Raw genomic sequence first — 22,043 nt, forward strand, 5'->3', positions numbered from 1 at the left:
GGGAGACGCTGCCCTGTGTGAGGAATATAGTTAGTAGGGTGTGCTGTCAAACCTTTGAATTTTGCAGTCTGCGTAAACACTCACTTTCAAAGTTGTTTCACATAAGAAAAGAGTTGCCCTCTGCTAATTTGTTAATTATGGCGTATCCACATAGAGAGCTATTGAGATGAGCTGTTCCTCTGGGTATCAGGGATTGGAGATCATCTTAGAAAGTGTGGCTTTTTGAATCTTTAACGGTTGACTAACAGCTTTTGCTGCTCTAACTGTGCAGATGTAAAAGCAAGCCTGATGCCATCTGATAAAGGGGTTGTAATTCGCAAGGTCTTTCTTCCTTGGTCCTGAAATCAAAAGAGGGTGCTGGAAATGCTTACATTTTAGCATCTTTTGCAGTCTGTACAATATAGCTTTAATGGTCAATCCTATCTAGGAATCGCTTCCTTTTCCCTGCTAATTGTTCCTGCAGCCCTTCAGAGACCTGGGAACTCTTTAATGGCACGGTATCAGATTGATTGTTGGTCCATCTGAGGCGTTATTGTCTCAAGCTTGGCTTCGGATGCTGCGTGCCGCAGCAGTGGGCGGCTAGCAGGGAAGAATGACAGATGAGTGGAGACTTCCTGGAGAGCAGGCAGAGCATCACCCAGCTGTTTAGAAGAATTGGGGGAGAAAAAAAGGAGAAAGGCAGATTATCCCATTATGTTTACAGGGCATTGGTCACACAAACAATGACTGTCCTCTTTGACAAGAGGATTGCTTAATTAGTTAAGGGTTGATAAAGAGATGACTAAACATACAGTGCTCTGAAGGCATCTGCCTTTTAGTACAGCAGGCACGTTCTCTGTGCTAGTACTTTGTTTTTCCTTTTTCCTTTTTCCTGCGGAGCTTTGGAGGTCTCCAGAGCTTTGTTCCAAGTCTCAGAGCTGGTTACTGTGAGCATATTAAATTAAGTTTCTGTTATCTGAGAAACAAAATTATAGTTTAGCTGCCTGTGAAGCAGTTTTGAGCATTCAGAAAGAGTGACAAGATGTAAGCTATACTTGGGAAGACATATTTTTAATGTATGTATCTAGTATTTTCAGTCCTCTTATCTTTATAGCTTTGTGGCTTTTTTCCTATTTTTAGTGTGTGGCAGACTTCACCAGGTTAGATTCTCTCATGCAGACTCTGAACTGGACCACAAGAGAATCTGTGTAAATAGGTTATTAATTATGCATAGGTAAATGGATGTGAAACCGATGGAGTTTTAGTTTAAAACATGTTTTGCAGTGGCCATAAGTTCAGTATTACACCGACTTAGGCTTACTTTTGAATTTGACCATAAAATCCCATTTGAAATATTGAAATAATGAATACAAGGGGAATTCAGATAGTATATTGAAATGTTGGTGTTAGTCTGGATACCTTCTCAGAAGAAAGGAGTATACAGAAATAAAGCCACTATTCAGTATTTTGTCAGATATTTTAGCCTAGCCATAAAAGGATATACATTCAACATCCTGCTGTAATTATAATGATTTGCTTCTTTTTAAATTAGCATCCACCTTCATTCAATAATAGTGACTAGACTAGCGTAATGAATCATCTGTAATAAGAAATAATGTTGTAGCACATATGACTTTTTTTTTTATGGACGCTACCTAAAATCTTTCTATTGCTATATTGTTTTATTGAGCCATCACTTAGGAACACTTATTTTTAGTGTTTTGAGCCTCCTAGTATTTTTGTCTTGGAGGCTTTTCTTTAGTATTTTGTGATCACAGACCAAATACTTTTAAATTTAATTTACTGTGGAGTGTGTGTTGTTAGATAGAAGATGTTTTATCACAGCCAGAGATGGTATGAATCAAGCATTTTTTAAGTTCACTGGGGGATTGCATATGAGGAATTAACTATCCAGCGTCGGGGACAAACCGCTGCTGTGTCTCGCGGTTATTGATGTCGCGTTTGCGAGCTTCCTCTTTGTTTGCCGAGTCTAACAAGCGGGTCAGTTGTGCCCTGCTTCAGCGTCCTTCCTCATCCCGGCTGGGCAAGACAATGTGCTCAGGCCTTGCAAACTCTGGTGGAAACAGCGATAAAGCTGCAAACACTGATTTAAGCATAGGTCAGAAATGCCTCAGTCTCGAATAGCTTTTCTCAGCGTTCCTTTCCCAAAATAGCTGGGCGGTGAGTATGCCCCAACGTTCAAGAAAATAAGCCATTACTGCCACTCTTGAGATTAATTAAAATGTACAAACATAGCTGCAGCCTGATGCTTCAAAGATCTTATCTGAACGTTGACACTGCCCTGTGTCTCTTGGGCCTCTTTCTGCTCATTTTCCTTTTGTGCACCAGCATACGGCTTGATGCTATATGACACAAGGGAGTTGCAAAAGGACAGCAAAGCATTTGCAACTGATGTTTGCTATTTGCAGAAGACTATGGAGTGTAGCATCGGTGCCTCACTTACTGAATTTCCATTATAGCTTTGTAGAGAGATGCACGATGTTTCCCCTCCAGTAAACAGTGAACAGCTCTTCTATTACTGTCAATGCAGTATCACGCCTGTGTGATGTCTCTAGTTCAGGTCAGCGTTGCCCCAGTCTTTCTTGTTTTCCACAAACTGTTAGACTTCAAGAGACTGCAAAAGGACCTCTGAAAGAAATTCAGATCTAGTCTCTCATCAGCACAGGTTGCTGCTTCATACTTTCATACCAGTGAAGATAAAGTTTCTCTTCAGTGTGAGCTGAGAGCCAGCTTGACCACCCGCAGCTTTGGCAAACAGTGTTGTTTCAACAGTAGTTCGGTGGAAGATGGAAGCATTTGAAGTTATTAATAATTTTTAGGAGGTTGCAGCTTTCTATTTTGAGCATGTTGCCTCTGATTCCTCTTTGTGTCCCAGAAGGCTGAGGAGAAGCTGAGAAACATGGTGAGGAGTGTTGGTGCAATCAGGCTTACCCACATGAGGGAAGGAACATTGCAATTCTTCCTTAAAATGCATTGTGTCCCCCCCCACCCCTATTTGAGAACAAAATTATTGGTCTCCTCAGTCGCAGTATGTAACCCTCATTGGGCAGGAAAACCCCACTTGTCAGGGTGTGTTTTTTGTTTAAGGTTTGCAGGGACATGTTCTGAAGTGTTGCACCTTGGGCAGTCCTTCTGCTTCCGCCCCTTGCAGCGTTGCTCTGCTCTGTGGATTTTTTTTTTTGTTTGTTTGTTTGTTTGTTTTAAAAATACCACTTTCTCTAAACACCAGCAGCCTGTGAGAAGCTTCCTCTTTGATAATCATTTTAAGAAATCATTTTCCTGGACCTTATTTCTGTCCTTAGTGTGACAGAAGTCCCTGAAGAGGAGCTGGCACAGCCCATCATGCTGCTGTTATGCACTGTCCTTTAAGAAATAGGGCCGCGTTTCTGCAAGGGATGCGGTCTGTTAATCACTGAACGCAAGTTAACTTCAAACAAATTGAAGAGCACATGGGATGGCCACAAACAGCGTTACATATCTTTCAGCTAGCACCTTTCTTGTTTAACAAGACCCCTATGTCTTTTCTGTGGTCTCACCTCCCTGAAACATCCTGCAGGGAGAGCTGTGCTTATGATTTTTGAGCTTGCTCTGCGCTGTGCCCATACCTCTCTGAAACTAGACAAAAGAACATTCTTCTATATGTGAATGTGGACAGTAAGTACTGGGGTGTTTCTAGGATCTTCTAGCACTGTAAAAGCAGTACTTAGAGCTGGAGGGAGCAGTTTTTGTGCCCGGACTGTTGCCTCGTTCTGTGCTGAAGTGTTGCTGCTGCAGACCTGAGGTTGCAGTTGCAGCAGGGTTGTGCGCATCTGCCTTCGTTTAGTTTCTGTAAAACGTGACCTGTCTGATTCCAGAGTTAGTACCTGCAAGGATACTGAGACAACTTCCACTGAGAATACAAATAAGAAGATTTTTTTTTTTCTCTTTTCTCTCCAAGCTAGTACATGCACACTGCTGAGGACCTTTCTTGAGACAGCATGCATAGCTAGAGTTCCCTTTCCACTTTTGAAGCAGTCAGGAAAAATAAATGGTTAAATAGCATCGCTGTCTAGCTTCCCAGCATGGAGGGCCATTAAGGCAGAGAGGTGGAGGGCAGGATAATTTTTAGAGCTATTCTTGAAACTTTCAAGAAAGCATGTGGCCTTGAAAAAGGATGTTTTGCAGACAAGGTAGAGGCAAGCAGATGCAGCAGAGCACCTTCTGTTGTGAAGATCAGCCATAGCACCCAACACTTCTGTTGTCATACATCCTTTGGACGTTGCAAAGTGCTGATCCCATAGAGCATCCAGCCCTGTTGGGTTTAAGAAGGAACTTGAGGACTTGATCTCTCTTTAGCTGAGAAGTGCGTCAGTTCTGCCAATTTTGAAAAGAATGCGTAGCATCCTGTTCTTTCTACTGACCCACCATAAGCTACAGTGCCTGGCAGCAGCATGAAAAAGGTGGCAGCTAAATTAATGATGCCAAAGCAGAAGTTATAGCTGCCTTTTAGTTTGCTTTTCAGACCCTGCAGTTTCTGATATGCGTCTGCACGAGCAAACTCACAGTGGGATCTCTCTCCAGAATGCTGTCTCCAGTGGTTACTTTGATCTAGTGTGGACTTGTGCATACATAACGCTTAAGAGAGGAACTGTACAGCATTGTGTCAAAGTGATGTGGATGCATACTAACTTGATGAAGCTAACTTGCTGCCCTGTGAAGAAGTGAACTAGATTGTAGCATCCCAGAGTACACATGGCTTTTCATGCTGAAATGAAAAGCGAGTGAACCTGAATCTTTCCAGCAGTTGCCCACAGCTGTCCTGTTTAACTTCGAATTTGTTACGAGTTGTTCAGATGCCACATAACTTGGCAGAGGTAAGTCAGAAGTTCCTGCCCATGCCTAAAGGTGAATGGTATGGTGTTTATAACATTTGTGTTATTTTATGGATTGATTCATTGTAAGTTAAAGGTCTTTCAAAAAATAAAACTATGCATAAACTGTAATACTTTCTGAAAAAATTAGACCATGATTATAACAACTATAACTGTAGCTGATAAATCATACTCAGAAAAACACATGCCTCTCAGGTTAATCACATTGTTTAGGGATGTATAACAGTCCAAAAGCTTGCTAATACATCATTTTTCTCAACTTCTTCTGAAGGTGATGTTAGAGACTTTGTAGCATCTTGGAATCTGCTGATCTAAGCAGTCCAATTCATGGTGACTATGCGCAGCACTACTTCAGCACTTCCAAAAATCATTCTAAGCCTTTGGACTTGGGTAGTCATTTCCTCTGAAGCTCTAACCCCTTTGCTGGATGGTAACGCAGAGGGAGATTGCAAGCTAAAAAGCCCTTGCTTTGTTAGCATAGTAAGAAGCAAAGGAGCAATAAGAAGGTTCGTGAAGATCAGTCTTGCAGTCATATGGAAAGAAACAACTAAAAGGCTTGAATCACTACCCAAATATTTAAGGCGTGGTTTTCTGACCATGCAGTGCCAGCCTTCAAGGAACACTGGAAGGAGAGCAGAACCCTGACTTCAAAATTTTCCTCATTTTTGACAATACCATCTCCTACAAACTTGACTACAAGACTGTGTCCAATGTAAAAGTTGTTTCTGGCACCAAAGATGACCCTATTATTCCAACTGATGGCATAATCCCTGTATTCAAAGCTTACTTTCTAGGGAAGATCATCTCTAAGCTTATTCAGGAGATGACAAATGAGGAAAAGCCCTCCCTGAAGGACCTTTGAAAGGAATTTATTATCATGCATGGTGCAGATAACACTGTTAGGACTTGGAACCAGACCAAAATTCAGTGCCTGATCAGTATATGGTGAACGTGATCAGACTTTCATGATGTTCATGACTTTGCAGGGTTTGACACTGTCCCTGCGCTCCAGCAGGATGTTATTTCTTTTGCTGTGGATGCAGATTTGAGGAGGCTTATGAAGAGAATGTGGTGGAGTTGTTGACTTCACTCTTTGAAAACCTAACAAAGACCTTATTGACCTTGATGAGCAGTGGTCATTTGGTGATGTCAGTGAAAATAAAATTATCCAGAAAGATGCAGCAAGAACACTCACACTGAAAGATTAACATAGAGTTTTCAGTCCCTCAGATGAAACAGCCGAGATTTTCCAGAATAGTGATCTTCTCAGAGGATGATCAAACAAGGTCACCAGAGCATTGTAAGATTTGATCTTATATTATGAAGAGGTCTGCTAGTCAAAATCTTAGGACAGTAATTGGTCATCCCTCGATTTGTGTTTTAAATAGCAGTCAGCATCTTCAGTTGCTGCAAAGCCAGCATCTCCTCCAGACTTTTAGTCTTTATCAGACGTCAGCAGTTGATAATCTGATTGCTGCTGCTCCTGTCTTTCCGTCCTCTGTATCAGCCAATGTTCTTTCCTTTTTACCACCTTCCAGCTCAGCACATCAAGCAACTCTGAAACTGATGTTATACTTAAAACCACTTTAGAGGAGCTTTAGAGGAAATGTCAGATAGTTTGGCAAGAGGTTTATGGGGTAAAAGCCATTATAACAGGCCCCGTAACTAACGTTTCAAATATTTAACAAGGACAACGTTCTCTGAAGGAGTCAGGAGAATCTATAGATAACAGTATGGGTAGAAGACAAACTGAAATAAGATGTCAAACTTGTTAAAACAGCAAGCTGCTTCTTGTTGACACGAAGCATCAATGGCATGAGATCTCAAGTGAGAAAAAGCTATCAAGAAAATCTAGGTCAAGCCTGAAAAGATAACCCAGAAATTATACTGTCGAGAGCTTGTGGGATTCCTTCTAAATTTTGAAAATGTTTACAAGATACAATAACAGTGTATTCAGGAGAAAGGAAAAGGAGCTGCCTACAAACTTGACTGTCATCTGAAACCTATGTAAGCCACAAACCTCCTGGCCTCCTGTCGAGTGTGGGTAGCCTGATAATAACTATGAATGAGGGTGGTAAATGAGGAGCTGCAGACGGTCAGGATTTGAGGGATTTGCTAACAATAGAGATAACAGAAGAAATGTTAATTTGAGGGAAAATCATTGGATTATTCTGCTTTGATTCGAGCAGCATTTAGACATGGTCTGGAATGAAAGTTATCGTGGAGAAATCAACATGCCATAGTTTAAGCTCCTTTGAGTAAAAGAAAGGGCGATTAGAAAGGAAAGCAGATCGAAATGGAGAAAACTTACTGCACTGCTGAAATTACTCATCCATCTAGAAAAGGCCTGTGTGTTTAGTATTCCTACTACAGCTAAAGCTTTTCAAGCAATGTCCCCAGCAGAGAGAAAGTGTCTAGTATTGAAAAAAAAAAAAAAAAAGTTGTTTTGTCAAAGACAGACAACCCTCGCTCCCTCAATGACGTTTCCCAAAATTATATCTCTTGGGAGCTTGCTTGAGTATCTGTCAGTCAACGTGGTGTGTTGTTTTTTTTCTCCCCCCCCCCCCTACACTTTCACCAACGAATTTTACTTCCAAAACTTTGTAGTGCAGATAGGCCAGAAGAATCTCTCTTGGTGATCCCATAAGATCAGCCCCCTAAAGTGAAGTGTTCAGCAAGAGGCAAGAGTTCAGATCATGTTCTTACATGCAGTGATGATCTTTGTATGTTAGGGATCCAACTCATGTCTGCTGGCCAAACAGCTGCAATAATTTAGGACATGACTGTCCCCCACTGTTTATTAGTGCTGCAAAAGGAATGTGTCCTTCTATCTCCATTTCTCTAGTTCAGAGCGCGGCAGTTCAGTCCAAATACTTTCACCCGCTGTTCACGCTAACATGCCAAATAGAGAACTGAGGCATCGGATGTGCAGGCTTTCAGCCAGCTGTACTATCCAGGCGGTATCTTCTGATAGAGGAAGGTAGGGCGAACAGCTGGCGAGGATAATGTCTTAAACTATCCCAGCTACATTTGCCAGAGCTTGTCAGTCAAAGCCTTTTGGAAGTGTCAAACTCTGGATGATGGTTAATGCATTAAAAAAAGAAAATTTGATGCAAGATGATTTTTGTCAGGGAGTAGATTTATGTAAGACTATGAAGCTTCATCAGCAATGTGGGAGAAAAATCTTCAAACGATCTCTATCACGGAGTACTGGACAGATGTTAATAATGGCTGGGTTCCTTGCTTAACAGTTGTATTTAAACTTGTAATCAAAGTACTGGTAAACAGACTTAAAGATCCTGAAGAAGACAAAATGAAACTATTCTGGCTCTGTTTTAGGAAGTCGCAAAGTCACGTATTAAGTACCCGATGTTGTTCTGCTTACAGTGTTTATACAAAGCTATTCTAGGATTGGAAATGGTAAAAAGAAGAAGAATACTTTGTTTTTTAAGGGAATTCAGCAGGAGGTAATGAATTGTCAGCATTTAAAGTAACTATGCTGCATCATTTAGTAAGAAGGAATTTACGTGTTACTGTGACAGTCATCTTCGTTATTTAGTCAGCTGGCATTTTAAAGTTTCTTTTTTGTATCTCATGTGTTGTGGTGGCTAACAAATTGGAATTAAATTTGTAACGTGTTCCGCACTGACCTGTGGTTCTATTTGCTGAGAACTGTTTGCACTTTGATTCTGGTTGAAATTGTGCATTCTATGTTTCCGATGGTTACTTAATTTTTTAAGTTTGAAAGTCAAACACTACTTTGGGGGTGATTCTACTGAAGTGGAGGTCCTTTGGTAGGTTAAATACAACTTGCATGTGCTTGAAGTAGCATCAAGAATATGCCAACATGAGTGTCTACTGAGGTTGCCGGTTGTCCTTGGGTTTACGCAGCATATGCTAACTGGGAAGCAGTGCTTATTCTTCTGGCCTTTCCCTCACGCAAACAAAAAAAACAATGAGTAGAAAAATGAAGACAACAACAAGGCTGAAAATCAAACTCTACAACTAACATATCTCAAAAGATTAGGTTTATATTTCACTATTACGTTTACACAGAATATTATCTATTCTTGGTATTCATTGTTCAACTGAAATCTTAAAAGTGCAATACAAAGTGTTTCAGGGTGTATCATATTAGTGATTTAGTTGAGCAAACCCCTTGACTTTTGGCATCTGCTGACTGCAGGGTTTGGGTGTCATTAATTCTTTGCACTGAATCACATTCAAATTTCTCAGTGTACCTGCATGTCTTTGCAGAGACGCTGTGTTTTGGATATGTAAAAAATTTGAGTTGGTACATGGCAAAGACACATGTAATCACATCTTTCCTTTTGGGAGCAATTGGATGGCATGGAGCCCTCTTGCCAGGAATAGTTCTGCCTTCCAGGTACTGCTGCAGCTACCCCTCTCCTGCTGCATGATCCTCTCGGCCAGCATAGCTCAGGGACGTGGGGGAGTCATGATGCTGCGTTGCAAATGGTAGATGAGAAGTGTGAGTTGGAGCCAGCTGAGGGCATCTTGCATCAAGAGCATGAGCTGTGGAGGGTCTGTATGATTGACTGATGTCCAAGCGAGAGTGTTGTGTTTTGGTTTATTGCCCTCTTCATTCTTCGAATTAGCATTGGAGTTTAGGTCACCTCCCTGGTATGTCGGTCCCTTTTTGAAGGGAGAGGACAGATGCTGCAAGCAAGGTGTTGGAGGGTGTTGGTAGGTGAAAAGGGTGTTAGGTAACAACAAAGATAAGAGGGTGGCGGCTTTTCTGCAGTGTGGTCACTTAGTGGAGCAATCCAAGGGGAAGGAGGGTTATCTGGGATTAGTATTGTTTTACGGAAAGATCTGGGCAAATAGGGAAGAATTTAGACAAAGTGAAACGTTCACATAGAAAAGAAGACGTGGAGTGTGTTAGGAGGATATGGCCCTTCCAGCCAAAAACTTCTATGCTTGTTCGAGATGCTGGATGGCTTTGCAGGGATGAGGCAAGTCAGTAGTATTTTGTCAGCAGAGGGTGCCAGAGACCAGCAAACAAACTCAGGTTCACTTAGCCTCCAAAGGGAAAAGAGGTGTGAACCGCAACACCTTGTGATCTAGAGCTGGCGTCCTTCCCTGGGGCCAGAGAGCCATAAAAGAGAAACACCTTGGATACCAAGAAAACTGTCTGTTGGCCTTGCCGTGTGTTTCAGCAGTCCCCTTCTTTGGTTAGGCTGGTTGTTTCCAGGGCGAGTTTGCTAAGAGGCTGAATGAAATTAATTTGTAAGAAGAGCAACATGAGCAGGGGCACCTTGGTCCGTTATCCGTTTGTGTTGCTGGTAGAGCATGGGAACTTCATAAGACTTTGGGGAGGCAAGGGGAAAGTGGGAAAAGCCAGAGATCAGCAGCCCTAGTACCAATTTTGAATTTGTAGAGGAGACCAACTTGTATGTGTGTGTGCTGTCAGCCTGCTTTGCGGGAGCCTCTTGGTGGGAGTGGAGATTTGCAGGTGATGAAGGAGGTTGTTCTTGGGAGCCTTTCAGAAGAAGGTCAGAGGCAGCCCTGTGGTGACATGGGAGATGCTGCTGGTGGAAGATCTTCCCGTGGTGCAACAAGCCTCTTAAGTGCTCTGTTGCAATTAGCTTGCAGGAAGTGAGATAGCAAACGGCCTCCCAAGTAATTCAGAAGGTTGCAGGAATACTTAAGAATGACTAGTAGTATTTACTTCTTCCTCCCTATCTGTGCCTCCTTCAGATCTACAAGGAAAAAGGGCAAATATTATTCTTATCAGATGCCCTGATGGGAAAATGCCTGGGTTTGGATCTGAGTGAGGAGGGCAGCAGCAGAAGTCCTATGTGGGAGCGCATGTGCCTAGGCTTCTTTCTTCCAACTCCCCCATGCCTTAGGAGTCACAGTGTACCTCACACGGGACAGTTTTGAGGCATAAATCACTGAAGCATCATGTTTTAAAAGTCGTCTTGTATTTTCAGAAATTAAAGTCCAAACTGTGAAATTGCTCCCCCTACTCTTCCCGTCCTCCCCTTTGGAAAGCAAGATTCATCTCATCGCAGACAGTTGGGTTAGATTGCCTTTGCCCACCCTTTGGAATAAACCTTCCTTGCTGTGCTGCTGGAAATGGAGTGTAGTAGTGTGCACTGCATTAACTTCAGTTGGATGCTTCTGGTAAACTGTTTATCCTGGCTAGAAGGGGAAGTGGTGACCCAGCCTTTTGAAGTTGTTGCTTTTATCATGTAGGGTCAACTCTACTGTCACGAGTAAAATATACAGAAATTAGCTGCTATCCTGCAATTTGCACAGTCAGCTAGAGATTGTGAAAGGCTGGATGTGAACTTCTTGCTTTTGAATATTGCTTCACGTAGTTGGTTGGTACCAACATACTACGGTCGTGTTATAACTGGTATCCAGTTGATGCCTATGATGTGCTGTACACTATAACATGCATGCAGGAAGACACGTTCTCTGGTGTACAGAGCTTTCTCAAAGGTTTCAGATTTTATTTATGCCCTTGATGTCACAACAATTTACTTCTTATTGATGTTAGTTACTTGGACAGGAACTTCTATTAAAAATACATGCTTGTCAAGCTGGCTGGTTTCACCATGCTGAGGGTGGTAGCCTTCATAATCTAACAGACTTTGATAGACATCTGTTGATATTTTGTCAGCCACTCTCCAGGCCTTTTAGTGACAGGCCAAATGAAGCAAAGGAAGTAGTCTTAGGATAGCCTAACTCTGTTGATTACAGTATTTGTTTTGTTTTGAGCCTTCAGCTGTTCTGCTGAATCTTCTTATGATAATAATGGTAATTCACGTTCTTAAATTATCAAGAATGAATTATATTGTGACTATTTTGTTAGCCTCGGGCAGAGAAAGAGGGCTGTCCTCATTGGAATGAGCTACATAAACCAAATGTGCTGAACAAGTATGTAAGAAGGCTTTCAGTTGTGTGGGCTCGTCCCAAAGCGTTGGCCATAATACACTTCAGGTGTTGGCTTTGGCTCTGCTGCCACTCCTTGGGATGTTAGGCAGGCCACGTTCAGCCCGTTGGGTCAGAAGTGAGCTTGTCAGCCAGCCCGTTGGGGGTCTAGTGGAGATCTGCCCATTTCAGGCCATTGGTGACAAAGTGAAATTGCCTGGGGCTGTTTTACACAGAATTCAGGTAACGTTGCTTGCAGGCGCTGGCTTGTGCCTTCTGCTACTTTTTTTCATTTTGGTGACATCAATGCTTTTCTCTTTTTCTATACCCTTACCACAGAGAAATGACATTTCAATTTCTGAGTAGTTAGAAGGCTTGTGTGTAAAGGAATGACTGTGTAAAAATAGTTTGGAATTGTCGTTTGCTTTTCTTTGGAGAGGGATCTAATATATGTAACTTGTTTCCACTTTGGAATAACATTGGCCATTGAAATTGCTTGCAAATAGTCTCAGTAGGTAGGTGGTAATATGTGATAAACTGAAGTTTGAGGTGATGTAATTATAAGCATGGAGCAGAGAGATTTGGGGTGATGTGTAGTTCAGCTGGTGCCTTGTGAAGAATGGCAATGGTGTTGCTGGGTCTGTGGTGGCTGGGAGCTCCTAAAAGCCAAATGTGCCCCAGGGCTGCTGTTTTGGATTGAACGCACGATGCAACATCTGCACAAAACTCAATGAAAAGACACCAGTGGACTGTCTTGGATAATGCTTTTGTTAGGACTTCCACCTTGCAACATTCCTACATCATTCCTTTCTGGAAAGGGATCTGTGGAGCTAGATATCTTTGCTCTGTATGCCTGTGTATTCCGTAATGACAAAGCAACAAAAGGTTGCAAAAATGTGAAGCAGGCTTAGAAGTCGCAATCTTGAACCAAAATAAACATTGCTTCCTAGTATTTATTGTCTTGTTTCTAAAGCTTTACTCTCACTTCACATTTTCACATCTTTCTCCATAACCAAGCAGAATAGAAACTTACTTTTTGTGTCACTTTCTGAGAGGAGAGAGAAGATCTTTATGCAGTCTCTTCAACCCAGCTGTTGAAGAAAACACCTGTTGCCACAAGGCCTGAGACAATGTCACAGGAGTTGGCAGCACAGAGGGTTACAATAATATCAGGAGAAAGATTTCCTGGGTTGCTTTGGGCGGCTCCCAGGCTCAGGGTTCAGGATGCTCTCTCATGTTTGCTCCAGTACTGCAGTGGCCCTGCTTGAACTGAAATCGCTCAAAAGGAAACCGGTGGCCTTCAGTTCCCTGTCTGGTGTGTATTTGTAGCCTTAGCTGTTGGTAAGGAAGCAGGACTGTGAACTCAGTGCGTCGGATTTAAAAGCCTTCCCGTTCACCAGCCCGTTACTTTTCCCTTGAGGCAGTTAGAAATGGGGATATAGTGGACGCTATCGTAGGTTTACTAGACGTTCATCCGTTTTACTTCAGTTCATGTGCATTATTCATGATGACTGGTTACAAGCATTAACTCATTTTGCTTAAATATGAAGTAAAAAACCGCTGCGTGACACTAGTCCCCAAATGAAGAGCTCAGCAGTACCAACAGCTGCTCTGAAGGGACGTCAGGAGTCTTCAATGAAGCAGCTTAGCAGCTCTTTGCAGAAGCCTTTTTCTTTAGCTACTCCTGCAGCTTTTGTTACGGGGAATACTTTGAATCAAGCAGAACAAATACATGCCAGTGATTATCTTCTAATAAGCTGTCATTCACCACTGTCAATTGATGACAACATCATGCAAGATTGAAGATGTGGAGTTAAGTTCTCCCTCTGAAGTCACTTGGCTTAGACCTTAGGTTAGGCTGACCTAACAGGAAAGAAGCAAGCTTGAGCCTGACTACAAAAATAGCATACAAAGAATGAGAGAATAGCCTTTTTAACGAAGAACAGTTGAGTTGAACTATATTTAATGTTAATTCCTAAGTTACTCTAATATGACTTCATGGTTGCGAGAAGTCTTGAGGAGAAATTTTGACTGTTCAAAAAAAAAAAAAAAAAGAAACGTAGTGCCTGAAAGTATCTTCCATCAAGAAACTTTCACTTCAGTAAACTATGGGATGTGTCCATTTAATGCCAGTGACTTGGAAAACTGCAAACTGCTGCAGAACTAAACAAAAGCAGATATTCTGTAGCAAACTATGTTCCCTGTTGGGATAAAGGAAAGGGAGCAAACTCTGATACCAGAGTAGTTTCTCTGGAAATCTCAGACATTGCCCCTGGAAAATAAGGTAACCTCTCTGATCAGCCTGTTCCAGAGTTTGATCACCTTTACAGTAAAAAAGTTTTCATATGTTTAAGATTTTCCTGTATCTTAGTTCATGCCCATTGCCTCTTGTCCTTTCACTGGGTGCTGCTAATAAATTTTGTGATAAATATTAAAACTACAGGCAATTAAAATATCTGAGAAAGAATGAGTAGATGACAGATTTCAGGAATGGAAATACCAAACTTCAAAACAGTGTCACTTGATTTTATTTAATATTGATGCTTTGCCTGAGTGTTTCTGGGGTGTTTCTCCAGGTGCTAATGGGACAGCTGTGGTGTAAAGTAATGGTAGAGAGTGGCATTCAGCTAACTGAACGCAGATGCTATCATATGATAGCATCCAAGCTATCAAGCCACCAAGACTCTCAAGGGAGTCAGCAGAGAAATGCGTACTCTAGAGACATCTGCTTCAGGTCATCTTCCTAGAGGTGTCTTTTTTTCCTCCACTGGTTGTGAAGGAGCACCAGTACTCTCTGCAGCTTGTCTTAAGAGAGGCTTCCAGTGGGATCTGGAAGTTAGTGTGTCCTTGGAGCTTTAATGAGCCAGTAGAGGAGACAGTCAGTGGGAGCAGATGCTTAGAGGTGTATGCGTAGTGTGGGTGATGGCTGCCCTCAGATCAGGCTTGTTTGTGGAGATGACTGGGCCTTCCAGTGGGGCTGGTGTCTCCAGGAGACCCTTTGTCTGCATTAATGGGTTGGTTGACCTGGCCCATGGCTGTCCGGCATGCGCAGGAGGCAGAGCATGGCTCATTCCAGGCTGCTTTTGAGGCTGCTTTGCGGTGACAGATAGGCACATCCGATGTGTCAGATAAAAGCTGCTCTGGATCTATGAATTTGACCCCAGGATGTTGTGACTGAGGGTTTAGTTTTGTTTCCTTGCCCCTCAAAAGTCAGTCCTTCTGGAATTTCTATACAATAACGTTTAAGGAGTGTAAAAGAAATCTTGCCAGAGTGCTGGGAATCTGCCCAAATGCATGTTTGTAGCGGTAACTGTGGCAGGGGGCCTCTTGGAATGCAACCTGAAAAGCTATTGTTTGCAAGTGGGGAAATTCTTCTCCTTTGCTTTGAATATACACCTTTCAAGCATCCCCCTCAGACTGATCTATACCTAGTGCTAAACCTAGGATAGATGTTTTCTAAGTTACTTGTCATCTGTTGAAAAGCATGAGGCTGTTACCTTGACAACAGCCAGATGCATTGTTGGCTTCATACGATGTCCTGTTCGGTGCTTTACGTAAGCACTGCTGCTAACAGCAACAAAAGCTAATATATCTGATGTGCATCTTCAGTATGTTGGACAGTGACTTAAATCACTTGTTATTTTCCCTAATACATTTGTCTTTTTCTAAGCGTTTGTGTTCTACCAGCACACTCAGTGTGAGTACTCTTGAGGGGGAATTTCCTTTCTGATAAACAATTCTGCAGTGTGATTCAGCAGGAAGGATGTTGTGGTTAAGGCACTGGATTGGGATTTAGGAGACTTGGGTTCTGTTCCCAACTCTGCCACAGGCAAGATGTGATGAGTGGAAGGGCGAGCAAACAAAGCGGAGGAGCTGTTTAACTATGGCAAAAATATGTTTTCACATGGATTGTTTGTCCTCTTTGGAGGTTACACAGGTCTGATTTTAGGTTGTGTTATTAAGACAAGTAAACAATTTTAAAGACTCCTGTTTGTTCAGTTAAGATCTGACAATTAATCTTGCATTATTCCAGAAAGCCAGATGTGTTTTTAACTACGTGTAATGACTTGCATGAGGTTTCAGATGCCATTTCTCAGTGTTCCTTGGTTGACTTAGTTCACCAAGTCCTCATGTAGTTTTCTGATCTTCAGGCTGTGTATAGCATTTCAATGAGACATTATGTGCCCACACAGTTTCTCCACTGTCTTGCTTAAACACAAACACCTGATAAACCATACACATGATATTTCCTTTGTCACACCACATGAAGTTGCTACAGCTTGATAGTAACTCTGTATTTTTCCTTTCAGAAACAAGAGCTTTGGCTACAAACTTTGAGCTATCGACCATTAAGCTCAGCATCCTAATTTGGTGCCGTCCTAGGGAGGATGAATCAGGAGAGCAACTCAAGTGATCAGCCTGGCGGTGAGTTTTCCGCTTGTCCAAATATTCACACATCTTCTGTTCTTGCAGCATGTTTGATTTTCATTTATTTTCCTAGTTTCTACTGGAGTAAAATGTTGAGTTACAAGCAGAGCAAAAGCTGTGAATTCTATGGCAAGTTGAATGCCATGGAGGTGGCTGAATCTTTTAGGTTTCCTAGGACCACATTTAGATACTAGAATTATTAGAATTACATTCTAGGCTGAAAATGTTTATAACAATTGTTTTTTATAACTTCCCACCCATTCAGAAGGGCATATGATTTTTATTATAGTGTATTTCACAATTCATTCAGATTTTATCTGTATTTTTTTCCTTATTAATTGCTTTACCCTATAAAACAAGACTCGGGAAAGATACGCACACGTACCGTTGTCATGTTTTGTCCCATGAAGTTTCAGTGTCAGGGTTCTTGGGGCAGAGATTGAAAGGACAAGAATTTATTACTTATTTTGGCTCAGTCCTGCCAAAATTTTCCTCTCTCTTTCCTTCCCCATCTTTGGTTATTGGCATTCAGTCACATCCATTACTTCTGGCAGTTTGTGCAAGGGAGAGGGGCCTGAAAGACATATGATCCAGAAGTAGTGCCTAACAGTCTCCCAGACTCTTGCTCAGTTGTGTGCTTTTTTGGATGTGGAAAGGGCCATTCTTATTTCTGATGTGAGGGCTGTTTTTTTTCATGTTTTCCATTGTTCTTCACTCTTAGTTTGTGGGTGAGGTCTTTTTGTCCGATTCCTTTTTCAGAAATAGAGGCTGCTATGAGAGCTGTCCGCTCACAGTTTTTTTTTTTTTTTCTTTTGTTGTCAGAAGTCATGAGAGTTTCTTCCTCTCTTCTTTAGAAGACTCGGTTAGTCTGGATGAGTTTGCCCATCTGCCTTGTGGGTGTTGTTAGAATATCCTATTGCTGGAACAGCAAGGAAAACGGTCATATAGATACCACCCTTGTGCCCTGCTCTCTTACTGTCGTAGTCTACGTGGTTATAGACAGCAGGTTGACAAGTTTGGAACTCTGAACACCTTTGTATACTAAGGATCCTACTGTCATCTCTGACTTCGAATCTGGGAGCTCAAGAATAGAAAATTGAAGGAAAATTCCTGTGGTAGTATGGAGGAGAAAGATATCGTCTGTTGGTTTTTTTCTATACTGCCCAGCTGACCGCAGGGTTGAGGAGACAGAATTTCCACTCTTTAATACTCTGCACATGTTTTTATTCCTGTGAGCAGATGATGATTGCATGGCAGGATATCATGCAGATTTGTGAATTGTCTACAAAAGGATTCAGAGGCAGAGTCTTCAGAAAAAGACATTCTATGAAAGATTCGGTAACACAAACCATCCTGGGTGCTCATGAGAAACGTGTAGATCAGATGGCCACATTACTTAGAGATTTGCTCATTGCAACATTATTTTTGTAGAGGTATGAAATATTGCATCTTGGGTTTAGATCCACTCTCTAAGAAACAGACACTAGATTGAAGCTGTCAGGAGGGACACGTTTCCAACGTACTACTGCTATGGATTTTACATCTTCCTCTGAAGCACTTAGTACCAGTTAGTCTCGGAGTCAAGGTACTGGATTAGACGGGTTTGATCCACTGATGAATTATATCTTGGCTGAAGATAACGTTCTTCAAATCTGGATCTCTGTTCAGCTTCCAGCACCAGCTTCTGTAGTTGCCTAATAAGTTTTAGATTCAGCTTGTTTCATTGTCTAAGCCTTGCTACCGCTGTAGCTATAGTTAGAGAGGAAGGATATTATAATCTTGTGAAAGATTAAAATATTTTTACTGTAATCCAGCTGGAAGGGTAGCACTTTTCTCAGGGTGAGAGACAGCCAAGGTTTTTCCCATTCTGTCCTCCCCTTGTATATAGGAAGGAAGTGCTGGCAAGGGCTTCCTCAGCTTCCTGTCGACTTCGGAGCATATTTCCAGACACAGCCTTCTCCACCATCCATCACCCAGTCCAGCCAAACAATCACTGCAGTGCAACGGGAAAAACACACGTCTCACAAACACTTTGGAAGCAGCAGGAGCCCAAACCACTGGATTTTGTGCTCAAGCCAGTTTGATCTGTAAGCTCTGTCTGACAGCAGGTTACTGTAGGTTTTCTTGTCTTCCACGTCTAATCAAATATCTCAATAATTTAAAATTCTCATTTAAAAGAAACTTTAAAAAAAAAAAAAGACTGTTGCTTAGGAAAGAAGCAACTTTGAGCTGGAAATATCTTTGTGGTTCTGATAGCTGAAGCCTCACCTGCAAAATCTACTGTAAAGAGGTGATGAGCAGTTGCTGAAAGACTTTTCAAGACTGCTGTATGATCTTATTAAACAGCAAGATATGGCAGAACATAAAGAGTCTACCTTGAAGGAGAAACTGCTTTTTAATGGCTGAAGCTTGATTTTTCTCTCTACAGCTAGCCTGAATGATCCATGTGTAAGTCTGAACGCCTAGCTTAGTCTGTTTGGATATTGGCATCTACACAGACAGAGCCCTGTCTCCATTACTGTGTTCTCACAGTTTTTCTGTGGGTATTTTGAAAAACATCCTATTGTTCTTTGGGCTAAGATGCTCCAAAATGACCTCTTAGTAGGCTATATTCAGCAGGAAGGGGACAGGTTTGGATAAGGGAAGGGAAGAGGGGGGACTGGAAGACAGCCATCAAAGCTTATGAGCCTGCCCTCCTTGTTTCAAATTGACAAATTGTAGCCCACGTTGAATTGCCATCCGCCTCTGAGCCCAAACCTCTAGGTTAGTTAGGCACAACAGCTTGTAAATTAGCATGAAGGTAAAGCACCCCTAGGATTTCTGTTTGGATCATGGGAGGGTTTGGGATACAATTCAATTAAGAGTCCAGGGTAGTGGTGACATTAAAACTTATCCTACAATTTCAGCAGTTCTTAGTGTACGAAAACTACATTCTGTGAGATTTATATTCTGTGCTTTTTCTACATTAACTGACACCACATCATTGTTCCAACTCTTTCCTCTGGCTGTTCTCCCTGAAAAGAGCTGCTATCATTAACTTCTGCCCTGTGGCTGCCTTTGTAGTGTGTTCAGTGTATTGCTGGCAAAATAATATTTACTTAAGGCTACATTTTGGCTAAATTGGGGTAAAACTTGAATATAGGAGTAAGTTCTGGAAGGAAAGAAAGCGTCTTATTTTAATGGCATGGTTTTCAGGCTTAGAGTTATGGAGGTAATTGGTGAAGAGTGTTCAGAAGCAAGTTGCATACTACTGAAATCTGTCCGTTCTGACCTCTTATGCATAGTGGCCTATGTGGTTGTTGTAATTGTAACGTTCAGTGCAATTCTGTTATATTTCTTATCGTGCACACAGCAGCACGTAACTCTCAATAGGCTTGAGACTTTAAAGAAAAAAAAAGAAAGAAAGAAAGAAAGAAAGAAGTCCCTGGTTCAGTGCTGGCTACCTATACCAGCACCTAGTCTGTCCAGCCAGATGTGCCTGTCTCTAGCTATCTCATTCTCTCTCCTCTGTTTTACCTCTTTGTGCTTTGTGTTAGCTTGTAGCAGGGTGCTTGTGGGCAATTAGCTGCTTAAATGCCTTTAAAATACTCTATTGGAAAGAAATGATCATTTAAGGTCTTTACTGAATTCGATGCTATAGGGTTTTCATATAAAATCTGAAGGCACTTTTGAAATACTAATCATTATTTTTAAATCTATCAAAAATGCAGATGAGTAACACTGATTTAAAAAGAACAGAAGTTAAAATGGACTGGGGGGGAAGGGAGACAATGATAAATACAGCAATAATAGCTGTCATGTAAAAAACAAAAAAAAAACCCAAACAAAAGAACCCTTTTTCGAACTACCAAACAAATCTTGAAGTATTTGTTTCCTTACGTGGGAAAATAGTCTGAAACAGCTGTGTGGGTGGAGTGGTCCGTTCCCTCAGCACCAACATCCCAAATAGTAACTGACTTGAAATGTAGAAGCTGAATCACCAAAAAGTGGAGGTACAGCCATGTGACTACCCATCAGGGCAAAAGCTAAGATAACTAGAAAAAATCAGACTCCTCCACTATTCAGAGCTGGAAATGGATGCTGTCAAACTGAAGTAGTAGCAACTTTTAAAGAAAAGAGCAAAACTCAACAACCTCATTTCAGGTCATGTCTTAGACTCTAAGTCCCCAGACAGTTTGTGGTATTTGACAGTCTCATTTCCCTGTTTTGTAAAAGTATCAGTCTTCCTCTATGTGAAGCTGGTTGACTATACATGAGAAAACGTTCAAATAACTATGCAAACTTTCTTCATTTCCTTATAGAAAATAATTTATTGCGGGATTGCCCTGGCCATTCTGTTCCAAGGAAGAAGGCATCACTCTAATGGGTAGCGGGTGTAATTCTACTCTGTTCCTAAATACACTGATCTCTTTTATTTATTTTACTCAGTTATATGTTGTAACAGCAATGGGTTAAAAGAAAGCGAGACAGGACTGTGACTTGTTGACAGTGTCCCTTTTAAATACCAGAATGCCAACTTGAAATCAATCCACCGCATTCTAGCCGAACAATGTAAGGAACGCAGGACAGCAGTAATATGATCAGATTTGCTCAAACCGCTGAGCAAAAGTGCTGCTGTGTTCTGAGAAACTGCAAGCGTTGGAGATGTTTATTTCAAGAGATTGAAAAGTATCAATCCACATAGCCACAAAGATGTGAAAGGAGACAGGGACCTGAGAGCCCCTTCTGACGTGTGCTGATGGCCTTCACGGTTCATGGCTCAAGGGAATTAAAAACTGATTTAATCCTAGTTAAGAAGCGAAAAAAAAAAAAAAAACAGGACTTCATAAGTCTTTGAGGAGTCGAAGAAACACACGTGTGATACTAAATGTTTTTTAGCCCAGGGATAGAGAAACACACCATGTAGCTGAGAGAATTATGTTTAGATTGAACATCCACTCACAGGACATAAACTGATCAGTAGCAAAGTAGTTTTCCATGAATTGCCTCCTGTTCTCTATGTTATTCTTTGCAAAAAGAGGTAAACTGTTAGAGCTGATTCTTCCTGCTCTCATTCTTTCGTATAAATCCAGTGGATTGCAAAGGATTCAGTTAAATCCAGCTCCTCCAAACAACTTTCACAAGCTGTAACCAGATGCAGGTAACAAACCTTGGTGGAAAAACATCCTGCACAATTGAACAAGCATTTATCTGGGTCAGTGGATCAGAGGTGGTTAGTAATGAGAAAAATCAGAGGCAAAATCAAAATGTCCTACAACCTAGGGCCATGTAACTGATCCTTGGTGCCTATTATCAATGCAGGACCCTGAAAGAGTACTGTTTTCTGTGTTCTCCATCCTCTAGTTTGATGGCCCTTGTCTCCTAGATAGGATGCCTCATCTCCAATTTAAAAAGAATAGGTGGGGTGATGTGTGCTCTGTAGGAGCACAGGGAATTGCCTGCAGCAGTTATCTTCAGATCTTCTCGCCCAAAGGTGTCTATCCTTAAACAAAAGGGTTTGGGAGTAGAAATACCACCTCCGTTTGTGTGTGGGCAGGGAGGAATGATTCTGCCTCTGCAGGGATTCGTTTGTGCTTTAGTGGGAACTGTGAGGCAACAGAAATGTTCTGCTCAGCAGCTAGAGAAGTGTTTGCAGCGTGTATGTGATTGTGCGTTCTTTTAAATTAAACTATTTTGCAAGCACTTCCTTCCTGCATTTCTCAGAAGGAGGGAGGGGGGTGTGCAAAGAATGTTTAACTGCCTTTGACGGAGGAGGAAAACTGAAGAAAACAAGAGATGCAATCCTAACTACTGACCTTTTACTTGAGCTTGGTGATGTTTTTCAGCAGCAGAGCCTCCAGG

At 41.7% G+C, this 22,043-nt stretch overlaps 1 protein-coding gene across 17 annotated transcripts in view; it reads left to right on the forward strand.

Annotated features, from left to right (window-relative positions):
* Positions 1-22,043, forward strand: part of EXD3 (exonuclease 3'-5' domain containing 3) — a 340,424-nt gene that overhangs the window by 54,960 nt on the left and 263,421 nt on the right. For all 17 annotated transcript variants that reach the window (XR_011135616.1, XM_068914390.1, XM_068914384.1 and 14 more), the window contains one exon: positions 16,085-16,199. Coding sequence is in view for 15 of the 17 variants with exons in the window: in XM_068914390.1 (XP_068770491.1) it covers positions 16,163-16,199 (37 nt within the window). In the remaining 2 variants the exon portion in view is untranslated. The remainder of the gene's footprint in view (positions 1-16,084; positions 16,200-22,043) is intronic.

Source organism: Struthio camelus, chromosome 20 (genome assembly GCF_040807025.1).
Source record: "Struthio camelus isolate bStrCam1 chromosome 20, bStrCam1.hap1, whole genome shotgun sequence".
NCBI lineage: Eukaryota > Metazoa > Chordata > Aves > Struthioniformes > Struthionidae > Struthio > Struthio camelus.